The sequence below is a fragment of the Salvia splendens genome, chromosome 15 (genome assembly GCF_004379255.2).
Source record: "Salvia splendens isolate huo1 chromosome 15, SspV2, whole genome shotgun sequence".
NCBI lineage: Eukaryota > Viridiplantae > Streptophyta > Magnoliopsida > Lamiales > Lamiaceae > Salvia > Salvia splendens.
Window position 1 is genome coordinate 25,874,021 of NC_056046.1, and position 17,491 is coordinate 25,891,511.

Genomic DNA, 17,491 nt, shown 5'->3' on the forward strand with positions numbered 1-17,491 from the left:
CACCACATCAAAAGAAAACAGAGTATAATTAGATCTGAACATTTCCAAACACTCGTGAATAACAAACTTAACTTAATAAACTTGTAACTTCAGATCTACGCTAAGGAATTAAACTACATCTACGTAAATAACTACCCAACCATAATCATGCAGAAATCACAAATCAACCTAGATCTATTCTACGACACTACGAACAACCAGATCTAAACAACTTATCCATAATTTCTTCGCAATCTAGCAGAAATCGTAAGTTAAAACTCAGATCCAACAGATTTACCAGTAGTAAAAACACTCAGCTAAGCCATGTAACATACATCAGAACACAAAGGTGATCAGAAAATTTATGCATGGTAAACAGAACATTTCAACTTGTGCAAAAATCATAACACTAAATTTACTGAATTAAAAACATCCAGAGTCTGCAACCAAACACAACGTAAGCCAAAAGAAAACAAACTAAAACAGAGATTGTTTCATCGTCCCTTCTCGGAATAGAATTACAGAACCAAAATGACGAAAGTGCGGAAACCAACACCCAACATGTAACACCCCGAAAAAAAAAGAAAAAAAAATCAAATTAATCTAATAATATATTTTCCTCGTTGACTTGGTCACCAATTATTCCTTAGTCCAAATTTAAATAAAGATTCTGTTGAGATTTTCCCCTCCTCCGGTGATCAGCAAATAAATTCGAAAATAATTAAATTAATGAATTTCACGCACAAAAAAAAGAGAACAGATCGTCCCACCCCTTTCCCCACGTTGAAACCGCCCTCCCCTCACTCCATGAATCTCTCCCATATCTATAAACTACCTTCTCTCTATGATATTCCCTTCACAAATCAGCTTCCTCATTCTACCAAAAATCTGGAAAAAAAATAGAGAGACATAGCTGGAGCTTGAAGGAATCTCGGAAAAGATGGGGCAGGTCGTGAAGAAGAAGAAAAAAGGGAGACCGGCGGAGCCACCGCCGCCGCAGTGTGAAGTGTGTCTTCGACCTAGACGACTACTTCGACGAGGACGAAGTGTTTGCGGACGAAGAGGACCAGCGGTGGAGGAAGAAGAAACTGAAGTATCTGGCGACGAGCCGGAGCAGACTAATCGGCGCACGCAGCAGGCGTCGTGCTCCTCCGACAGGGAGCCATCAAAGAAGCGGAAAATCGGCGTGAGGGAGTGAGCTGTGGAAAAGGCGATGTGATGCGACGATGCAGGAGAAGAGCAGACATGCGGCAACGGCGGAGCGAAGCTGATCGGAATGGCCAGCGACTTAGCGGCTTTGCGATTAGAAATTGGACACGGCATGTATCCTCAACGGTGGCTGCTCGGCAACGACGACACAAACGGGCAGAGGCGACGTCACCGCCTGTGCGTCTCCGGCAGTGGCAGAGAGGGCGACGAGCAGGGGATGACCGCGACTTCGATGCGGTGGCGCGACGGGCAGAACAGCGGTGGACAGCAGCGATGATGCTGGAGAATTTAAGTGAGGCAGCGCTTTGACAGCAGTGGAGCGGAGGAGACGGCAGCGCCAGCGGATTGTCAGAGAGAGAGCGAACAACGACGAATGCCCCGTGTGGAAGAGCTGCTCGACGGAGAGCTGTAGAAGAGTGTGAGAGAGAGATGACAAGGTGTGCTTGTTAGAGAAGAGGATTTCAATTCCATTTGGAATTTCACGTTAGGTAGGGAAGATTAAGGTTTTGGAGCCTTGTTTTATTTAATGTTTTGGGCCAAATGAATTAATTTAAATTTGTAGGCCCACTGTTTTGATAAAGGAGATGGCTTGGAGTTAGTTTGGTTTGCTCCAAATTAATCGAATGGAAGATTGAGTCGAAGTGGGTGACTTCACGCACGCTTTTCAAAAACCGGACGAAAAAAAAGTTAAGGCTTTAAACGAACGAGGTGGGCTTTCGAACTAAAGTGTTTTCAAGAGCTTTCAATTTAATATATCGGTTCGAGCATCATGTTATGTGTGATTGATTTATTATATTTATTCCAATGAAGAGGCGAGATATGTGATCAAAGTGAAAGTGTTGTTACGCATGTTATGTGGTGCTATGTGTTGATTTATTGGGTGATTTTATAAATTGCTTGGCTTTGTTGATGTGATGTGAATTGATGCTCGACCTTGACAGAAAAATGATTTATGTTTCAAATACGTTTTTTAGGAAAATAAAGTTTGCAAAGGGAATATCATGCCATGTTTTTGTTTTGAGAAATGCCTATCTGTTTGTTTAGCAAGGGAGTTGTCCCTACTAGACCTATTGAAATTGAATTCGGGTCTGACTAGGGAGTAAGTCCCTACTCAGGCTAGTGTACACCAATGGGGATCGTGAGCCGTCTTTTGGGTCGGCCGGTCTAGTGATCGAGTTTGCGGCCACATTCTCGTTCACAGGATGTTGATGTTGAGGAGATTGATGTTGATGTTGATGTTGATGTTGATGATGTTGAGGTTGATGTTGATGTTGATGATTGATTGGTGGGGAGTGAGTCCCTACTATGAGTTTAATCGAATTCGGGTCCTAGCAAGGGTGCGTCCCTACTCGGACTAGTGTACATGATGAGGACCGTGAGTCATCGACCGGGTTAGCCGATTTTCGTGCTCGTGGGAAGTGGCCCCCTTACACGGCACCCTAAACAACAGATATGGCAGTTTCTTAAATAATTCAAGGAGAAGTGGTTGTGTTTTGAAATGATGAGGAAAAAAGGATTTGAAGTTGAGTTGAAAGTTTGTGTTTGAGATATTTTAGTGTCTCGGGCCTTTTCAAGTTAAAACCCTGAGGTCGCTCAATAGTGGCATGATATAACTGTTTTTTTTAAATTGCTTTGGCATTTGTTCACTGAGTACATCAAGTACTCAGCCCTGCATGTGTTTTCCCTATGTGCAGGTTGAGCGGTGACGAGCGCGGTGGGTGTTGAGCATAAAAGTGAAGAATATCTATCAAATGTCTAGAATATGTTGTGTCTTCATACATAACATTATTCTACTCTTGAAATGCTTCCACTAAATATTGTTTCTTTTGAGCTCGTGTATTGTTGAGATATTTTCATTTGGAGTTTTGATTGTCGAAATGATACTCCGATTTTTATTCGAGCTATTCCCATTTGTTTCGAGCTATGGTCGAGTTGTGTTGTTTTCCCCTTTCTTCCCCGCTTCTTTAATCCTCCCTAGTCGCGATCAACTGTGTTTTCTATCCTTAGAAAATGCGGGCGTGACAAAGTGGTATCAGAGCAATTTTTCTTTCCGCTCTGGACCCGAATGTCTTTTTCTGTCTTAGTCTAGACTTGTTTCGCTAGACTAAAATAAGGTTAAATTTGGAAGGCTCAACATCCCGCTTCGCCACGCTCAACCAAGAAAGAGGTAATATATTAATATGTGAAAATTTTTATGAGAAGGTTTCAGAGATAGGACAACGAAAAATTTTTGAGAAAGAAAGAGGAGAAAATTTTTATAAGAATGAGGAAGTAGAATCTTTCCGTAAGGGATTGATTTCAAGTTGAGAAGAGTATTTGCTGATGTTTGAGAAAAGAACAAGTTTTGATGAGGGACGATGGATTGTTTGTTTTTACATGAAAGATGAAAGTTGATGTTCAAGTATGTTTTGAGTTTTGAGTCAAAACTTGTACTTCAAAGTTGAAAGTGTTATGTTGAAATTTTTGAGAAAAGTGTGAGTTTTGAAGAAAATGTTTGTTTTGAAAGTAGATGTGAAACGTGAAAGCATTGTGTTTGGGATGTCAAAATGTTGTGTGTTATACTTGGTTATCTTTAAGTATGAATGATGATGAAGTATGTTGCGAACATAGAGTGCTTACGTTGTAGACTAGATTGAATACGCTCGAACCGTAGTTTTAAGTTGAGATAATCTATCACTTTCCTGAGTGACGAAAACGAACGACAATCTGAAAGTGCGGGGCGAATCCCTAATGTGTCAAGGCACGACGAGGCAAGGAGAGCAAGAGTGCGAATGGAGGTCGGTGGACCATGAAACTTTTCTTGGAATGGAGCGAGACGTTGGAGCAAGCTTGATGTGTGAACTATTTTACAATTTCCTACGTTTTCCCTGAACGACAAGAACAAAAAGAATAAGAGGAAGATTTCAAGAAGATGAGGATAGAGAAGACGAAATGAAGCTTCAAACACGAAAAAGGTGCAAGACAAGAAGAGTTGATGCTAAGTGATGTAGCTATACAATGACAAGAGATCATACTCGCGATGCAAATTAATATAACATTATCTTGCATAATTTTGCTAAAAGTGGCGACATGATGGAGACGACCTTTATAGCAGACAAAGACGCACGAGGATTAAAATGTTTTACAAGAAACGCGCTTACAACATGCCAAGAATATTATTAAAATACAACTTGCAACTACAGTTATTAATTTTAGCGATACGAGGAAGCTGCTTGGAAATTAGAAGACAAGATGATAGAGAAATTCTATATTCGAAGGACGTAAGCAAATTTCAGGACGAAATTTTTGTTAAGATGGGTAGATTGTAACACCCCGAAAAAAAAAGAAAAAAAATCAAATTAATCTAATTAAATATTTTCCTCGTTGACTAGGTCACCAATTATTCCTTAGTCCAAATTTAAATAAAGATTCTGTTGAGATTTTCCTCTCCTCCGGTGATCAGCAAATAATTGAAAATAATTAAATTAATGAATTTCACGCACAAAAAAAAAGAGAACAGATCGTCCCACCCCTTTCCCCAAGTTGAAACCGCCCTCCCCTCACTCCATGAATCTCTCCCATATCTATCAACTACTTCTCTCTATAATATTCCCTTCACAAATCAGCTTCCTCATTCTACCAAAATCTGGAAAAAAAATAGAGAGAAACAGCTGGAGCTTGAAAGAATCTCGGAAAAGATGGGGCAGGTCGTGAAGAAGAAGAAGAAGAAGAAGAAAGGGAGACCGGCGGAGCCACCGCCGCCGTAGTGTGAAGTGCGTCTTCGACCTAGACGACTACTTCGACGAGGACGAAGTGTTCGCGGATGAAGAGGACCAGCGGCGGAGGGAGAAGAAACTGAAGCACCTGCTCAAGCTCCAGAGTGGCGACGAGCCGGAGTAGACTAATCGACGCACGCAGCAGGCATCGTGCTCCTCCGACGGGGAGCCGTCGAAGAAGCGGAAAATCGGCGTGAGGGAGTGAGCTCTGGAAAGGGCGATGTGATGCGACGACGCAGGAGAAGAGCAGACATGCGGCAACGGCGGAGCGAAGCTGATCGGGATGGCCAGTGACTTAGCGGCTTTGCGATTAAAAATTGGACACGGCATGTATCCTCAACGGTGGCTGCTCGGCAACGACGACACAGACGGGCAGAGGCGACGTCGCTGCCTGGGCGTCTCCGGGTGGCAGAGAGGGCGAGGAGCAGGGGCTGACCGTGACTTCGATGCGGTGGCGCAACGGGCCGAACAGCGATGGACAGCAGCGATGATGCTGGAGAATTTCAGTGAGGCAGCGCTTTGACAGCAGTGGAGCGGAGGAGACGGCAGCGGCGGCGGATTGTCAGAGAGAGAGCGAACAACGACGAACGCCCCCGTGTGGAAGAGCTGCTCGACAGAGAGCTGTAGAAGAGTGTGAGAGAGAGATGACAAGGTGTGCTTGTTTTGAAAAGAGGATTTCAATTCCATTTGGAATTTCACGTTAGGTAAGGAAGATTAAGGTTTTGTGGCCTTGTTTAATTTAATGTTTTGGGCCAATTGAATTAATTTAAATTTGTAGGCCCACTGTTTTGATAAAGGAGATGGCTTGGAGTTAATTTGGTTTGGTCCAAATTAATAGAATGGAAGATTGAGTCGAAGTGGGTGACTTCACGCACGCTTTTCGAGAACCAGACGAAAAAAAGTTAAGGCTTTAAACGAACGAGGTGGGCTTTCGAACTAAAGTATTTTCAAGAGCTTTCAATTTAATATATCGGTTCGAGCATCATGTTATGTGTGATTGATTTATTATATTTATTCCAATGATGAGGCGAGATATGTGATCAAAGTGAAAGTGTTGTTGCGCATGTTATGTGGTGCTATGTGTTTATTTATTGGGTGATATTATAAATTGCTTGGCTTTGTTTGTGTGATGTGAATTGATGCTCGACCTTGACAGAAAAATGATTTATGTTTCAAATACGTTTTTGAGGAAAATAAAGTTTGCAAAGGGAATATCATGCCATGTTTTTGTTTTGAGAAATGTCTATCTGTTTGTTTAGCAAGGGAGTTGTCCCTACTAGACCTATTGAAATCGAATTCGGGTCTGACTAGGGAGTGAGTCCCTATTCAGGCTAGTGTACACCAATGGGGATCGTGAGCCGTCTTTTGGGGTCGGCCGGTCTAGTGATCGAGTTTGCGGCCACATTCTCATTCACAGGATGTTGATGTTGATGAGATTGATGTTGATGTTGATGATGTTGAGGTTGATGTTGATGTTGATGATTGATTGGTGGGGAGTGAGTCCCTACTATGAGTTTAATCGAATTCGGGTCCTAGCAAGGGTGCGTCCCTACTCGGACTAGTGTACACGATGAGGACCGTGAGTCATCGACCGGGTTAGCCGGTTTTCGTGCTCGTGGGAAGTGGCCCCCTTACACGGCACCCTAAACAACAGATATGGCAGTTTCTTAAATAATTCAAGGAGAAGTGGTTGTGTTTTGAAATGATGAGGAAAAAAGGATTTGAAGTTGAGTTGAAAGTTTGTGTTTGAGATATTTTAGTGTCTCGGGCCTTTTCAAGTTAAAACCCCGAGGTCGCTCAATGGTGGCATGATATAACTGTTTTTTTTTAATTGCTTTGGCATTTGTTCACTGAGTACATCAAGTACTCAGCCCTGCATTTGTTTTCCCTATGTGCAGGTTGAGCGGTGACGAGTGCTGTGGGTGTTGAGCATAAAAGTGAAGAATATCTATCAAATGTCTAGAATATGTTGTGTCTTCATACATAGCATTATTCTACTCTCGAAATGCTTTCGCTAAATATTGTTTCTTTTGAGCTCGTGTATTGTTGAGATATTTTCATTTGGAGTTGTTGATTGTCGAAATGATACTCCGATTTTTATTCGAGCTATTCCCATTTGTTTCGAGCTATGGTCGAGTTGTGTTGTTTTCCCCTTTCTTCCCCGCTTCTTTAATCCTCCCTAGTCGCGATCAACCGTGTTTTCTATCCTTAGAAAATATGGGCGTGACACAACCACTGCTAAACTAAAAGTAAACTAAAAACCAAGTGTGCATGTGACGGAAATCAGGAGTTTGGAGTGTTGGGAGCCCCCATTTCAACCCTAGAAGAGAGCTGAAATCTAAGTGAGTGCTAAGAGCTAGAAGCTGCCTCCTTCCTCCTTCTCTATTTCCATTTATAGGAAAACGTGAGGTCTTGATCCCTAGGGTAACTGCCCTTCGAAAAGTCTTTCTTACCCTTCACCCTTGGGGTTCTTTCTTGTGTGACGCTCAATCTTCTAGTCGGGTGCTCCTGCCGCATGTCATGTAGTCTGACTTGAACCGTTTGCGCAGCAAATTGACTCCTTCTCCTTGATCCGTTCGTCTGCCCAACTGATCCACTCGTTTTCAGAATATGGCGGACTTTCACACACACCTGGCTCACAATTAGACGTTAGATCACAGAATTGGGTGTTGTTTTATCACAGAACACATGCATGAAATGTGCCTTATCAAGGACGTCTCTGATCGTTTGGAAGATCCATAGCCGCTGCAAAGCAATTCCGCTTTTCAATTCGTTATGGATCAAGGTACGCTTCCGTTCTACAGTTTAAGCTCCCACTCCATCATTCTCGGTTAATCATCATTGAGAACTTTATGTAATTGTTCATTCAATTATTCCAACCAAGACTTGTTAGGAAATAAAATTTAGCAGCTTGGCTTAAATTTTATAGTCTTATTGTAAAATCCAGTTGGTCTAATGTAAAGCTTATGACTGATATGTTTGTATTTTTTAAGGGTGCACCCTATTTATTTTAGTCTTACATAGGCTTTTGTAAATCTATCACTACAATATACGGAGTATATATCTGTTCTATTCTTCTAAAGCTGTGATTCATCCTTCAATGCAATTAGTCCCTGAACAGATTAATAGTATATTAGTATTCATATTTAAAACTTATCATGAATTATATATTTGAAATTATAAATGAAAATCGTTTTTTAAATAAAAAGGGAGAGAGTGGGACAACCTATTAAATACAAAAATCTTCCTGCAAAACATTTAGTAATTAATTAATCTGTTTTCAATGCAATTTATCCCTCAGCGAAGGTAAATGTATATTAGTATTGATATTTAAAACGGATTTTTGTAAATAAAACTGTAGAAAATGGGACAGCCTTACAACAATCTTGAACTGCAAATCATTTAGGAATTAATATTTGCAATAACATATATTAATGTTTATATACTCAGTTTCATGAAATTGAGTAACAGAATGTATTGTTGATGATTACCTGCAAACTTAAAAATCTGTTATAAATGCAATCCTACTGTACTAAATAAAAAACCTTGCAAGTACATAAATTTTAAATGCAATCCTACTGTACTAAATAAAAAACCTTGCAAGTACATAAATTTTAAAATTTATTTATTGAATTTGTTTGTGTAAAAAAATGTGAGATAGAAAAGATCCTATTAAATATGATAATTTTATTTGCAAAGAGTAGTAATTGTAATTGAAATCTGACTACATTATCCTCATTTAAGTCAGATATGAACTATGTTCTCAAATATAGATATAGATGATAAAATGTGTAGCTTATTACAAATGGGTCATTCACCTCTTAAAAGGCCTTATAAGGGGAGGGTTATCCACACTTATATAGATTAGATGGGATCTTCACCAAGTTGATATGAGACAGAACTGGTATAGGAATTAATATGTATCCATTAGAATGACATTCTAAACCTATTTATGAAAGTCCTTTTGCATTCATAATTTGAAAAGAAAGAATTACATACTTTTTTTTATATCCTGATATCTTGATGCATTACAGTAGGTGTTGTAGCTGCCCACGCATACCATGTCATCTTTTTCACTATGTAATCATAGTATAGTGAAGAGAGAGAGACGATTGTTGATTTTTTTTTTTTTGATCTTCCTTTCCTTCTTCTCTCTCCTTTTCATAAAGTGTGGAGAGTGAGAGGCAGCTATAATGTTTTTAGGATTAAGTTTGTTTTTTAAAACTCAATAACTCACATATATATAATACAAGAATAAATTGATAAAAAACAAACTGAAATGAAGTTATATGATTGCAAACTTATGAAACTAAATGGGCCGAATTTATGTGAATATGATTCTGTAATATTTAACTTATATTCATGTTAAGTTCCTAAAACTAAAATATGAAATTATTTATTTTTGTTTCTTAACTTAATAATTCTTTATTTAATTTAAATTTTCAATTTTATTCCTGTAAATAGTCACTGACCTCTTTTTACAGTTTATGTTCAATGAATTTCCTTTTTTGTCACTTCTACTTGATATCTATTAGGATCATTTCCTGAAGGAAAAAAAAAGCAATTAATATAGTAGATAATAATGATTGCAAAACAATCGTTTAATATCAGGAGTCGATGCCAAATTTTAATGTGTGTCAATACACAATAAAGGCAATAAGAAAAATGATTTGTCCTATTTTACACTAATTATGACTCAAATCTTCTTAGAAAAGATTGTTAAGAGTGTTGTTGTAGCATTAGATTTGAATTTTGCGAACTGCTACTTCGTTTTAAAACTTCTAAACTTTTTATTGAGGGGAGTTTAATCGAAGATAAGATCAATCTAGTATTACATACAAAAATTATTGAACAATTTGTTAGCGTTCGATTCATTAGACAAAATAGTAGTGAGATAAGCCACAATAAGATTTGTTTAGTTAGAAGATGAATTGAAGAGGGAAACATTTATTCCATTATAAATGTTAATTGATGGTTTGGAATTTCGTTTAATTGATGGTTCCAAAATTGTTTAACCGAATCTCATGCAATAATAATACTCCCTAAATGATATATTTTTCTTTTTGGGATGTCCCACTCGATGATACATTCTAAATATAGAACATTGATCTTTCTATTTTTTTGATTTTTCTTAACTTATTCACTTCAATTTACATAGTACAAAATAGGATGAACGTAGTAATAATAATAGTTATGAGTGTTATGAGAACTCAAAAAAGAAGAAGTAATCCATTGACAATTCATAAACCCAAAAAAATAATCATAATATAAAACATATACTCCGTAAATAATTTATGAAGAAATGAAAATACCCAAAGAAGAGGAAAAAGTGGAGATAGTTATGTGATTAGAGACACATCTCAAAAAAAGTAAATATGATTATTAACATTCCTTCTCCACTCCTCCCTCCATTGCCTCCCAATCTCAACATCTCCCCTGGCTTCGGAAAAATCCTCTAACCAATAAAATTGTTTTCAACCGATCTCCCTTGTTGCTAACAAATTTTGGATTTCAAATTACCTTTGGATTGCCATCATCATGTCTGGCTCCCCGTCGTCGTCGTCGGGATCGGAAGATGAGGATGAAGGATTCGAATCCTACCGTAAAGGAGGCTACCACGCCGTCAGAATCGCCGATAATTTCTCCTCCGCTCGCTACATCGCGCAGAAGAAACTTGGTTGGGGACAGTTCTCCACCGTCTGGCTCGCCTATGATACTCAGTCCTCGGTATGCACACTGTAAACCTCTTTTTTTTTTTTTTTGTGTTTCGGATTTCATTAGCGTCTCGTCTCAATTTTGTTTCATTCTTCTGTTGATGCGCTTCGTAGGTTTCATTTTGGTTGCTGTATTTATTTATTTGGATAATTGTTGAATGGATCAATGTTTAGCGATTCATGACCGGATCATAATTATTAATTATCTATTCAAAATGATTCACTTAGCTAATAGCTTGAAGATTCTTATAGTCAATAACTCTTAGTTTCTGCTAAAGGAAAACCAAAACAAGTAGAGCATTCAGTTTGAACACTATCTCAGGAGGGAAATTCATTTTAACGATTGATGAATATAACGATCATTTAGTGCATCAGATTTAGTTCAAATGAAATTAGTTGTTTCTGGTGCCTCCTTTGCATAATTGAAGCAAATATTTGTTTTTCAAGCTACATACTAGTATACAAGAAAGCATGCCTTTGGCATACAGATTATTCTCTCCATTATATACTCTCTCAAAAATTGATAGAATCCTGACTCTTTGGCATGTTCGTTTGGCTCTAGTTACTTCGAAGAGTGCTAGAGCTTTTCCTAATTAATGCTCTCTCAGATGATTGCTGTTGTCATGACATGCTCATTTCTTACCAAACTGGTGGGATTTTCGTAGTGTCTTATTTGTGATTTGTTTGGTTTTTAGAAATATGTTGCCTTGAAGATCCAGAAAAGTGCACCTCAATTTGCTCAGGCGGCAATGCATGAAATTGAAATTCTTTCTGCTATTGCTGCTGGTGATCCCTTAAATAGCAAGTCAGTTGTACGCTTAGAAGACTCCTTTAAGCATGCAGGCCCAAATGGGCAGCATTTATGTATGGCTCTGGAATTTCTTGGTGATAGTTTGCTTCGTTTGATCAAGTATAACCGGTATAAAGGTCTTGAGCTCCATAGAGTTAAGGAGATAAGCAGATGCATTTTGACTGCTCTCGATTACTTGCATCGGGAGCTAGGAATCATACACACTGATCTAAAACCTGAGAACATTCTTCTATGTTCCACCATTAATCCTTCAAAAGATCCGATCTGGTCAGGATTGACTCCCATCCTTGAAAGGCCTGAGGGAAACCCAAATGGAGGAGTCTCAGTTATTAGTAAAATTGAGAGAAGACTAAAACAAAGGGCAAAAAGAGCAGTTGCAAGAATCTCAGAAAGGAGAATTGGTATAGGAGACGGGGTAGGCAGGACTCCAAAGCCTCCTAGAGACTTGGATGGTATAGATTTCACATGTAAGGTTGTGGACTTTGGAAATGCATGTTGGGGTGATAGGCCACTTGCTGATGAAATTCAAACAAGACAATATAGAGCACCAGAGGTTATACTCCAGTCTGGTTATTCTTTTGCTGCTGATATGTGGTCATTTGCTTGTACGGCTTTTGAACTTGCAACGGGAGAGATGATGTTTGCTCCCAAGAACGGACAAGGTTTCAGCGAGGACGAGGTAGTAATCTACACTTCATTTCTCGTCTCTTCAGTAATGCTTTAAATTTGAAATCTAAAAGTTTAAGATATACAAATATGACTTTTAGGATAAATATTGGTGATTAAAATTAATTAGTATTCCTATCCCACCTCCTGATTTGATGACAACACCAGTTAGCTATGCCACTATAATAGTACTGTATTTGTGCAGTTTTAATTACAAACAGTTTTAGGATAGCAAAGTAGTGGCTATTGAGCAACCTCAAGCCCTATAATTTCCACCTTTTTGGGGTGCTTTTACACAAGTAGTTTGCCAGAAGTGGTGTCAATCGATGTGTCATATGACAGATTTCCTTTTACAGGATCACCTTGCTATGATGATGGAGCTCCTTGGAAAGATGCCACGCAAGGTAAAGATGCACATCTCATGTCCCTATAAAAATTCAAGTTATAAGCAATATTTGCTGACTCTCATTGGTTAATGCTTAAGATTGCTACTACTGGTGCACGATCGAAGGAGTACTTTGATAGATATGGGGACTTGAAGAGGATTAGAAGGCTGAAGTATGGGTCCCTTGATCGATTACTTGTTGATAAATACAAGTTCTCTGATGATGATGCACGTGAATTGGCGAGTTTTCTATGTGCCATACTTGATTTTGATCCTGATAAACGACCAACGGCGCAGCAATGCCTGCAGCATCCATGGCTTATTGCTGACAGTCAGACAAGTGAGGTGTAGAAGTGATGTAGGAACGAGGGAAAAGTTCTCCACACGCATTGAGTTTTGTTTGCGGTAGTTATTTGATAGATTTTGATATGATAAGATTGTAATATAGTAGTAGAATGTGAAGAAGTTGAGAGTGGGGAAACTGCTCATCAAGTGCCCGGTGCTGCAGATTTTAAGCGTTGACATTCTTTGTCGTGCTTTTCCACTCATGGTAGAAAAGTGAATGGAATAGGTGCAGGCGTGTGCTCCATCTCCATCTCCATCTCCATCTCCATCTCCATCTCCATCTCCTTTTATGGCATGGGGAATCTCCAGCAAAGCGAAGTGCTTAAAGGAAGAAACACGACTATCGTCAACAACTTTGAAGCTCAAGTGGTACGACAGCTATTCCATAACTGATTATTTCGGTCTAGAAGTTTTAAGTTTCTCTCTTTGTTTGCTTTTGGTGCTCCAAGAGTTTTTTTTTTTTTTTTGGAACTAATCTTGTATTTTGATTTTTCTGAATTTTTAACTCTGCTCCTCTTTTGCAATTTTCTTTTAAATTCTTTTGGATTTCGCAAGTATGGCTACGTCTTACTAACATCTACTCCCTCCGTCCCATTGAAGATGGGAGAAAAGGGAGAAAACACAGTATGTCGAAATTGTTCTGAATCGTATACAACACAAGAAAACACAGGTGTCCATTAGGATAGACAGTTGTGGTTCGAAAACATGAAAGATTGAAAATATTACAACCCAAAAATAAAAGATTGGCTAGGAAATCAAGTACGTGGACAATATATTAAAACCTTCAATTCAGAAAGAGAGCAAAAAAATGTTAATGAGGTATGAAGCAAATGCAGCTCTCAGATTGTCGTGAATGTGTTTTGTATGGCGCAAAACCTTTTCTACAATCAACCACATGCTGCTCTGCAAAAGATAATACACAATTTCCTCAGAATCAATCAACCATTCACTAAAACACCGGTGCGGTGCCAATGGCTCCTTACCTTCAATTTTCCTCCACCAAGTTTCAAGGCCTCGAGGAACCCCTCTCGTGCTCTTCCTCACTCCATCTTTCCCTTTGTTAAGAGAAAATTCGAATTTTGAAGGAAAAAAATCCGACTACTATATCTCATTTCCTCTTTTGTACAAAAAGTGAAATATGAGCAAAAATATTGGAAACTAATGAAGGAAATGGTGATTAAAGTGAGAAGAAGCAGATATTGTTGCTCGGATTTCAGGTAAAGATGAGAAAAATTAATATGTGGAGAAGAAGAATGAAAAGAGGAGGTTGAGGCCGCCACGTCAGCGTGAAATATAATTAAAAAATTAATGTGGCTGGAATTCAACAAGCGGCGTGGCATGTAGATGCTTGCGTCTACTCACCAAAAAATTTCCACCCACTTGGCGAATTTCTAGTGGAATTCTGAGTGCAACATATATGTTGACCGATTTCATTTTCACAATACTCATGGATGACCAATTTTATATTTCATCGCACGTTTCATTGCTCACTTCCGACCATCCATAGTTGGGATTAGGGATATCAATCGGGTTGATCTAGTGGTTTCCGGTCAGCCTTATGGGTACGGATCAATTGGGTGTGGGCTATCGGGTTGTGATTTTTCAAGTTATAAAAGTTCAATTCTAACCTTAAAAGCTCGAGTTTTGGACTAGCCCAACGAGTTAATCAGATTGCCAACGATAAAATTATCATGTGATCAGCCCAACAAATAATGATAAAAATTAGTTATATTTATAAGATGTAAAACATTTAATTATGGTAAATTTGAGGTATATGCTTAAACTAAACATAAACATGATCAAATACTAATATTTGAGATTTATGCAAATAAAAATAAACATTAAAATTTTTTAAAGCTTGTTTTAAAATTTAAAATATTTTTTTAGTGAATTTTAAATTTTAAATTTATTTATCTATTATTATATTAATTAAAGTTTAATGTATAATTTGTATTTAATATAAGATTGAAAGTTACATTTTTTTAGTTATCTATATAATAATAATAATAAATGAAATGTCGAATTAAGAGTCAAACAAATAGAATAATAGAAATTTTACCATGCTTTCAGGTCAGCTCATCGGTTTTCGGGTCTAACTTAAACGGGTTGCGGGTTAATCGGATTGTAATTTTATCGGGCTATAATTTTTCAACCATAACCCTATTAATTTGGCGAGCTATTCGAGCCAGCCACGGGTTGCATGCTACATTAACATCCCTAGTTGAGATGTTTCTTTTCTGTATGAAAATTAAGAAAAAATGTTTGTTGTGTTAAATGAAGAGAAAGAAAAGTAAAAGAATAGAAAAAGTAGAGAGAACAAAATAGAAAAGCGAATAAAGTAGGAAAGGAAAAGTGAGTTAATTACAATATAGGGAAATGACTCAACTATGAAGGAACTTTTCAGAATGAAAAAACGACTCAATTATGGTTCCACGTACTTCCCCAACTGAGAGCCATGGACTTGATTGTTCAACAAGCTTACTACAACATTTACCGAGTTGCGAGATGGGATCCTAACTTTGCTGGTGCGGGACACTATAGAGACGTGTATCGGCTGGTCACGGATCCCCAAGATTTGGGTACCCCAAGAATGCATGACTCCACCATTAACCCAACGATGATATCCTTAAACACCGACTACTACAAGATTTCAGGCATGGAGCCATCACCTCCCAATGAGGCTACGAACTCGCCTGAAAAGGGGAAGGGAAAGTAAAGGAGGTTTCACCTAGTTGGTTGCAAGGTCTATAACCTAGAGGAGATGATGGTACAGACTAGATGCTGCGTCAACATCCCCAATCTTTGCGAACAACCAAAAGGTCAATAAAATCTAGGGTTGTCTCTTGAAGAAGTACCACTAGCTGAAGCTCGAGTGGGGAAAGGAGCACAAATTGGACAACCTCCGCAAGCACTTGAGCAGGGTCCAAATGGATGTCTCCAAATTTATCGCCATCTACCACAACACCAAAAGCATGTGGCCCAACTTCCAAAGTTTGGAGACATTCCGCGGCATAGTCACGAAGACGTACTCCAATGACAATATGAGTCTCAAGTTCAAGTACAACGGCGTCTTTTTCCTCGTCAAGAATTTTTACAAAATTCTAATCAGGTTACGAGTGTAGCAGCCTGAAGAAGACCAAGGTCAGTGTCAATGACAGTTGCACCATCAGCGGTGGCGATGCCTTCGACTTGACTCTCCTATGGTGGAGAATTTTGGCACACAAGTGCTAAGATAAAGTTGTCTCATGGCCTAAAAGTGGCCAATAGAAAGTGGAAGGCCAAAGCGACCGAGCCACACGAAGCAAGTCCACATCCAGGGGCGGCTGATCAATGCACTATTGTCGAAGACGTTGCTCGCCACCAAGACCAACTTCGAGGAGACCCGAGGCGAGGGTATGAAGAAAATGTATCAAAAAATGATCAACATGCTTCACCCACGATTAGGTTTCTTCATTCTATTAGTTTTTTTAGTTCCTATGTAATGTTTTTCCTTTTACGTTTTTTTAATATGTACTCCCTCCATCTCTTTTGTCACACTTTGACGGGGCACGGATTTTAAGAAATGTAACGGAAAGTGAGTTGAAAAAGTTAGTGAATAGTAAGTCCTACTTTTATGTATTAGTTTTATAATAAAATATGAGTTGAAATGAGTTAGTGGAATATATAGTCAATTACCATAAATGGTAAAAAGTGAAATGTGACCAATTTTATGGACGGACAAAAATGAAAAATGTGGCTAAAATTTAAGAGACGGAGGGAGTGAGTTTTAGTATTGTGTTTAATTTATGTTATTTTGTTGTTTTTAATTTTTCATTAAATATTAAAAATAGTGAAAAAAATTGTGGCTGATTTTGGGGCTGACGCTATTGCTGGGGTTAAGATTGGAATTTTAAATATTGACGTGGCAACTACAAAATAGGTTGCGGAGAATCTGACGTGGCTAATATCACGAAATCTGATTTTTAGCAACTACAAAATGTGACTTTAGAATATAACCTAAAAAAGATATCCAAATCTTGAAACTAGAAAATATAGAAAATTAAATAAGACACTATAGGTAGATCCCAAAATTCCCATGCAGACATTCGGTAATACATGTATAGACATTACACTTTCACTACTTAGATAATAGTTATAGAAATTAGAAAAAAGTAATCCTTCTATATATAATGCCCGAGTGTAAAAAAAGTTTAAAGGCTCAAGAGCAGTCGATAATATTGAAGAGGATATTTCTCAATTGACAAAATAAATTAGTAAGTCTCTCTCTATTTTTAAATGGACTAACACAAAGAATAAGAAATACTTTGTTGTATACAGTGACATATCTTTTTTTTTGGTGAATCAATGAATGGAATATAAAAGAAAGAGGTACAAGCAAACACGGGTATACCCGAGGGATACAAGCCTAAGAGCCGAAGCTATATAGGCCGATGGGGAGGAAGTAAACTCTTGGGTAACGGAGCCCTAAGAGTTGGTATTACAGCTCAGAAAACAACATGTAATATAAATACATCCCCAAAATAAAGCTATACTTCACATCGGTTGATGTCTTCACGATGGGATCCACTTGATCGGCTTCGATGCTTGTAATCAACATGGTGTGCTTGTACTCGTCGCTACCGTCCAC

The 17,491-nt window shown here is 38.3% G+C and overlaps 1 protein-coding gene and 1 long non-coding RNA gene across 2 annotated transcripts; one reads left to right on the forward strand and one right to left on the reverse strand.

Moving 5' to 3' along the window:
- The first annotated feature begins 10,297 nt into the window (after positions 1 to 10,297).
- On the forward strand, positions 10,298 to 13,400 carry LOC121767508 (SRSF protein kinase 2-like). Its single transcript, XM_042163792.1, has 4 exons — positions 10,298 to 10,670; positions 11,353 to 12,147; positions 12,491 to 12,538; positions 12,619 to 13,400. Exons 1-4 carry the CDS (start codon positions 10,482 to 10,484, stop codon positions 12,868 to 12,870), a joined length of 1,284 nt encoding a protein of 427 aa, XP_042019726.1. The 5' UTR covers positions 10,298 to 10,481; the 3' UTR covers positions 12,871 to 13,400.
- A 114-nt stretch (positions 13,401 to 13,514) lies between these two features.
- LOC121767509 lies at positions 13,515 to 14,119 on the reverse strand. The gene is made up of 2 exons (XR_006043128.1): positions 13,848 to 14,119; positions 13,515 to 13,767 (listed from the first exon to the last, which is right to left on the reverse strand). It is a non-coding gene; the product is annotated as an uncharacterized LOC121767509 (long non-coding RNA).
- Positions 14,120 to 17,491: the final 3,372 nt, after the last annotated feature.

Excerpts from the sequence above, each read along its gene's own strand:
- LOC121767508 (XM_042163792.1), top strand. The coding sequence starts at position 10,482 with ATGTCTGGCTCCCCGTCGTCGTCGTCGGGATCGGAAGATGAGGATGAA. Across the intron at positions 12,148-12,490 it reads AAGGTTTCAGCGAGGACGAG|GATCACCTTGCTATGATGAT; the intron begins GTAGTAATCTAC and ends TTCCTTTTACAG. Across the intron at positions 12,539-12,618 it reads TTGGAAAGATGCCACGCAAG|ATTGCTACTACTGGTGCACG; the intron begins GTAAAGATGCAC and ends TTAATGCTTAAG.